The 6664-nt window shown below is 61.2% G+C and overlaps 1 protein-coding gene across 1 annotated transcript in view; it reads left to right on the top strand.

The window, feature by feature from the left end:
* Positions 1 to 5036, top strand: part of LOC310891607 (uncharacterized protein) — a gene marked incomplete at both ends in the record, with an annotated part of 6073 nt that extends 1037 nt beyond the window's left edge. Inside the window, 8 exon segments of the mRNA XM_083853855.1 lie at positions 238 to 309; positions 312 to 375; positions 624 to 679; positions 1961 to 2193; positions 2795 to 2882; positions 3023 to 3271; positions 3404 to 4193; positions 4960 to 5036. Coding sequence (XP_083709981.1) covers positions 238 to 309; positions 312 to 375; positions 624 to 679; positions 1961 to 2193; positions 2795 to 2882; positions 3023 to 3271; positions 3404 to 4193; positions 4960 to 5036 — 1629 coding nt within the window.
* Positions 5037 to 6664: the final 1628 nt, after the last annotated feature.

The raw sequence follows: 6664 nt of genomic DNA, 5'->3' as shown, positions 1-6664 counted from the left end.
GGTTCCCCCCCCTAGAATTTAGGGGACCCCCCCCAGGACCCCTCCCACCCCCCAAAGTCCCCCCCCGGGCCCCCCAAAGGCCCCCCCCCAAAGCCCCCCCCCCCCCCTTGACCCTCCAGACCCCCCCCAAGACCCCCTGGACCCCCCCATGCCCCCCCAAATCCCTCAGGACCCCCCCTTGCCCCCCCCCTTTGCCCCCCCCTTTGCCCCCCCCTGACCCCCCCGCGCCCCCCCCAGCTGAAGGCCGACCCCAAGCCCAGCGCCCCCAAGCGCCCCAAGCTGGGGGACGGGGGGGGGGGCGGCGGCGACCCCCCTCGCTGCAGCGCAAGGTGGAGCCCGCGGCCAACAGCGACGTCTGCCTGGCGGCCCTGCGAGGTGGGGGGGGGCAAAAATTGGGGGGGGGGGGGGCAGAATTTGGGGGGCGGGGGGCAAAATGTACCGTTGGGGCTCTCGAGTTGGGGGAAGGACCCGAAGTCGGGGGGAAAAGACCTAAAATGGGGGGGGGGAATAAAATGGGGGGGGGGTAAAATGGGGGGGGGGTAAAATTGGGGGGGGGGGTAAAATTGGGGGGGGCTGGGGGGAGCTCGCTGCCCCCCGGTGACCCCCCGTGCCCCCCCCCCCAGCCCTGCGCCACATCATCCTGACGGGGGGGCCGCTGATCAAGGAGGAGACGCACCGGGTACGGGGAACGGGGGGGGCAGGGGGGGGGCTGCTCCGTTTGGGGGGAGTTTGGGGGGATTTGGGGCTCCTCGTTTATTTCGACTTTTAAGTTTGGATTTTCGGTTTTATTCCTTTGTTCGTTTGTTTGCTCGTTTCATTTTCGGTTTTTGTTTTTATCTTTTATTTTGAATTTGATTTCTGAAAATTTAAATGTTATTTTTAAAACCTTATTTTTTTTGCATGTATTTCTATTTCATTTTTTATTTATTTATTGCAAGATTTTAAACGTCAAATTTCGTTATTGTTAAATCTTAATTTCCAATTTGCTGCTTTCTGTTTTCTGTTTGTTTTCTTTTGTTTCCTTTTCTCTCTTTTCCCTTTTTCGTCGTTTCTGTTGTAATTTTTGTTGTACCCTTTTTCCCACTTCAAAATTTGAAATTTCAAATTTTGTTGTTAAATTTTAATTTCAAATTTGACATTTTGTTTCATTTTTTTTCTTTTCCTTCTTTTAATCATTTCTGTTGTAACTTAATTTTCTCATTTCTATCTATATTTTTCTTTCAAAATTTCAAATTTCAGATTTTGTTTTTTTAATTCCAAATTTGACGTTTTCTGTTTCACTTTTTGTTTCTTTTTTCTTTTCCCTTTTTCTTCTTTTAATCATTTCTGTTGTAACTTGTTTTTCTGATTTCTATCTATATTCTCCTTTCAAAATTTCAAATGTCAAATTTCAAATAATTTCATTATTGTGAATTTTTACTTCTAAATTTGATGTTTTGGGCTTTTCATTGTTTCTTTTTTTGTTTTTTTTTTCCTTCTTTAATCATTTCTGTTGCAACTTGATTTTCTCGTTTCTACCTATATTCTCCTTTCAATATTTCAACTTCAAATTTCAAATTTTGTTATTGTTAAATTTTAATTTCAAATTTGACGTTTTCTGTTTCATTTTTAGTTTTTTTTTCTTTTTCCTTTTCCTTCTTTTAATAATTTCTGTTGTAACTTGATTTTCTCGTTTCTATCTATATTCTTGTTTCAAATTCCAAATTTCAAATTTTGTTATTGGTTAAATTTTAATTTCAAATTTGACGTTTCCTGTTTCATTTTCTGTTTCTTTTTTCTTTTTCCTTTTCCTTCTTTTAATAATTTCTGTTGTAACCTGTGTTTCTCATTACTACCTATATTCTCCTTTCAAAATTCAAATTTCAAATTTCAAATTTCGAATTTCGAATTTCAAATTTAAAATTTAAAATTTCGAATTTCTCCTTTTCCCCCCAAACCGCTGTTCCCCCCCCCCCCGCAGCGCCTGCAGGAGCTGGTGGTCCCCCTGGCCTGCGGCTCCCCCAGGACGCCGCGCCGCCCGCCGGGGCCCCCCGGCCCCCCCCCCGCCTCGCCGTACGGCAGCGCCCGGTGCCGGGCCGCGCTGCACCGCCTGCTGCTGGCCCTGCTGCTCGCCCCCGCCCCCGCCCGCGCCCCCCCCCTGCACTGCGCCCTGCGCGCCTTCACCCAGGGGCAGCGCGACCCCGCCCTGCAGGTGAGGCCCCGACCGCGACCCCCCCGACTGGGGACCCCCCCCCAATTAGGGACACCCCCCCCAATTAGGGACACCCCCCCAATTAGGGACACCCCCCCCTAATTAGGGCTCCCCCCAATTGGGATTCCCCCCCCCCCCCCCCCCAATTACAAATCCTCTGTTCCAATTGGGGACCCCCCCCCTAATTAGGGACCCCCCCCGATTAGGATTCCTCCCCCCCCAATTACAGATCCGCCCCCCCAAATTACAAATCTGGGACCCCCCCCCCCCCGAATTAGGGACCCCCCCCAATTGGGAATCACCTCCCCACATTAGTGACTCCCCCCCTTCGGGGACCCCCCACATTAGGGATCCCCCCCCCACATTAGGGATCCCCCCCCAAATTCGGGGTCCCCCCCAATTGGGACCCCCCCCCCCAAATTAAGCCCCCCCGGTGTTTCTGACCCCCCCTTACCCCCCCGGGACCCGCCGTGCCTCCTGCCCCCCCATTTCCCAGCCAGGCTCCCTCCCCCGAGCCCCCCCGCCCCCCACTTACCCCCCCCCCAATTAACCTTCTCTTAATACCCCCCCGTTAATTACCCCCCCCCCCCCTCCACGCCCCTTCTCCTCCGTCTGCACCGAAGCCCTGGTCATCGCCAACGCCTTGGCCCGCCCCTGGGTGCCCCCCCTGCACCCCCCCCTCCTCCAGGCCCCCCCCGACCCCCCCCGCCCCCTTTCCGCCCCCCCGCCCCCCCCGCCTTCCCGGGGGGGGGCCCCGCTCCTCCTCTCCTCCTCCTCCTCCTCCTCCTCCTCCTCCTCCTCCGCGCCCCCCTCCCCGGCCGCCGCCCCCCGGCGCCCCCCCAGCCGCCGGAGGAGCCCCCCCAGGCCGTGCCGGCGGCCGGGGGGGCGAGGAGGCGGCGGCGGGGGGGGGGCGCGGGGGGGCGCCCCCGCCGCCCGGTCTTCGTGCACTACGACAAGGAGGAGCCGTCGGACGTGGAGATCTCGCTCGAGAGCGACTCCGACGACAGCGTCGTCATCGTCCCCAAGCGGGGGGGGCCCCGCCGTCGCCCCCCTCCGCCGCCCCCCCCAAACCCCCCCTGCCCCCCCCCTCCCTCCTCCCTCCTCCTCGCCCCCCTCCGCTCGCCCTCCCCGAGCCCCTCCCGCCCTGGATGAAGCCGAAGGGGGCGTCCTTCCCCCCCGCCGCCCCCCGGCCTGCCGGCGGCCCCCCCGCAGCCCCAAACGCTGCTGCCCCCCCCCGCCGCCTCCCCCGGCGCCCCCCCAGCCCCGCCGGCCTCCCCCATGGCGCTCCTGGGGGCCGCGGCCCCCCCGGCCCCGGCGGTGGCCCCCCCCCAGGGCGAGCAGCCCGGGGAGCCCGACCCGGCCGTGATCAACATCAACAGCAGCGAGGAGGAGGAGGAGGAGGAGGAAGAGGAGGAGGAGGAGGAGGAGGAGGAAGAGGAGTTCGGCGAGGAAGAGGAGGAGGAGGAGGAGGAAGAGTTCTTCGAGGAGGGAGGAGGAGGAGGAGGAGGAGGACGAGCTGGAGAAGAGCTGGGCGAGGAGGACTTCGAGGAGGAGGAGGAGGAGGAGGAGGACTTCGAGGAGGACGAAGGCCTCTCGGAGGAGGAGGAGGAGGAGGAAGAGGAGGAGGAGGAAGGCGGCGGCGGCGGCGGCGAGGAAGGCCCCCCTGCCCCAGCCCCCCCGGCAGTGACAGTGCCGGAGGAGGAAGAGGAGGAGGAGGAGGAGGAGGAGACGGGCGCCCTGCTGATGGAGGTGGATGAAGGGCAGCCCCCCCCCTGCGAGGAGGAGGAGGAGGAAGGGGAGGAAGAGGGGGCCGAGAAGCCCCCGGCAAAGAAGGAGGAGGAGGAGGAGGGGCGGGGGACGAAGGGCAGCCCCCCCGGGCAGCCCCGAGCCCCCCCCACCGCCCCCCGAGGGCCCCCCCCCGGCCCTGGAAGCTGCGCCCTCCCGCCTCCGGAGCCCCCACCCGAGGGGCCCAAGGGGACGGGGGCAGCCCCGAGCCCCCCCCGCACCCCCCCGGAGCCCCCCCAGCTGGCGGAGGAGGAGGAGGAGGAGGAGGAGGAGGAGCCCCACCCCCCCGGGCAAGGGGGAGGTGAGTGGGGGGGGGGGGGGGGCGGTTTGGGGCAAGACTGGGCGGGTTTGGGGCAATTTGGGTGAAAACGGGGCGGTTTGGGGCAAGATCGGGCGGTTTGGGGCAATTTGGGTGAAAACGGGGCGGTTGGGGCAGGATGGGGGGGTTTGGGGCAGTTTGGGTGCAAACGGGGCGCTTTGGGGCAGGATGGGGGGTTTGGGGCAGTTTGGGTGCAAACGGGCGCTTTGGGGCAAGATCGGGCGGTTTGGGGCAATTTGGGTGCCAACGGGGCACTTTGGGCAAGATCGGGCGGTTTGGGGCAATTTGGGTGCAAACGGGGCGCTTTGGGGCACTTTGGGGCAAGATCAGGCGGTTTGGGGCAATTTGGGTGGCAAATGGGGCGCTTTGGGGCAAGATCGGGCGGTTGGGGCAATTTGGGTGCCAACGGGGCGCTTTGGGCGCTTTGGGGCGGGGGGGGGGGCAGTTCCCATGGCAATGGGGCAGCTTGGGGCACGCCCGGGCAGGTTGGGCGAGAACGGGGCGGTTTTGGGGTAAGATCGGGTGCTTTTGGGCAGTTTGGGTGCGAAGGGGGCGGTTTGGGGGGGGGGGGACGGAGGCGGAGGGGGAGGGGCAGCGGGGGAGGGGGGGGGGGTCCGCGGGGTCAGAGGTCAGAGGTCAGGCGCTGACCCCGCCGTGCCCCCAGGCCGCCGACCCACGGCCTCCATGCTGGCCGACTTCATCGACTGCCCCCCCGACGCCGGCCCCGACGCCGCCCCGTGACCCCCCCGCCCCCCCCCCAATTTCCTCAGCCCCTCCCCCTCCCCCCCGGAGACCCCACCTCACCCCCCACCCCCAACCTGCACCCCCCCCCCCCCCCCAGAATAAACCTTCCAGAACCTTCCTGTGAGCGTGCTTGGGTGGGGCTGGGGGAGGGCGTGGGGGGAGGGAAGGGGGGGCAGGATCTGGGGGGGCGCTGCGAGGCTTCCGGGGGGCCCAGATCCCGGACGGAACGCAGGGCGGAGCGGCGTCACGGCCTGCCTTCCCTGAGGGCGGAAGCGCTCCCTGATTGGCCGGGAGGAACGCAGGGCGGAAGCGGCGTCACGGCCTGCCTTCCCTGAGGGCGGAAGAGCTCCCTGATTGGCCGGGAGGAACGCAGGGCGGAAGCGGCGTCACGGCCTGCCTTCCCTGAGGGCGGAAGAGCTCCCTGATTGGCCGGGAGGAACGCAGGGCGGAAGCGGCGGGGGGCGGCAGAGGGGCAGGGAAGGGCGGCGGAGTCCCCCTGGGTTGGGCGGACGGCTCCGTCCCGAGGCATGCCGGGAGCTGTAGTCCTGCGGTGCCGGGCGGCCGCGTGGGCTCCGGGGTGCGAGGGCGGCCTTTGCCCGAGCCGGGGCCGGGCCACGCAGGTTGCCGCTGGCTGCGAGTTTGAGCTTGGAAATGAAGGCGGAGCGAGGGAAGAAGAAAAGCGAAGCCTCGCAGAGCCTCAGCTCCAGCCAGGACCGAACAACGGTCCGTCTGCTCCTGGAAGAACCCCCTCCCGCCGAGGACGGGGGGGGCGGACCCCAAAATGGGGGTTGGGGGGTGTGTGAGAGCTGGGGGTGCTGCCAGCAGGGCCGCACAGCCGGCAGGGGACATCGTTGGCCCCGACGCCCGTCACAACGGAAGATGCTCGTTGCATCCAGTTCGGGGAAGTGCGTCAAACTCCCAGGCACAAACACCAGCAGCGGGGCTCCGTGATGCGGTCACGGGGAAAGTTCAGCGTGGCGAACAAACGGTGTGTGTTAGGCGCGGGGAGAAGCGGGGTCACGCCTCCCAGAAGTCCCAGTTTGTGGTCTTTAAGCTTTTTCTCTTGGTGGGGGAAGGGGGAGAGAGCCGAACATTATCCAGAAAGGTGACCAAATCCGTGCCTAAAAAGCTCAGCTGCTACAGCTCTTATGAATGATCTTTGCACTGCAAGTTTCAGTTTTCATGAAGCCAAATTGAGGTAAATCCGAAATTTTCCATGGATTTAAAAGAACGCTTACTAGAATATTCTTGTCCTTCGCAGTAATCAGCGCAGCCTTTTGGTTTTCAGATAGCCTACTCAAGTGCCTGATTTTTCCTGCGAGTGATGTTACTACATTGAATTCTTTTTTTTTTTTGGCATGTAATCTGTCGTGCTCCTAGATTTTTCTTCCTGTGCAAAGAAAAGTTGAGCTAATCCCAGTTGAAAAAGTTTCAGTTACTTGCTTGGCCATATTGTCCTTTCAATATTCAAAGCTGAAGCAAAAGCCTGGGGATTGTTGCTTCTAGAAACACCCCCGTTCTCTTGTCTGCAGTCTGCATGCTGTTGAGCTAAACCAGATTAAAAAAGAAAAAAATAACACACACCACAGCTGCTGCTCGTGCTCTTTCTCCTTTCTTGTGCTTTG

Source organism: Anser anser, assembly GCF_964211835.1.
Source record: "Anser anser genome assembly, contig: HAP1_SCAFFOLD_313, whole genome shotgun sequence".
Taxonomy (NCBI): Eukaryota; Metazoa; Chordata; class Aves; order Anseriformes; family Anatidae; genus Anser; species Anser anser.
This window is presented reverse-complemented; position numbering and strand designations above follow the sequence as displayed.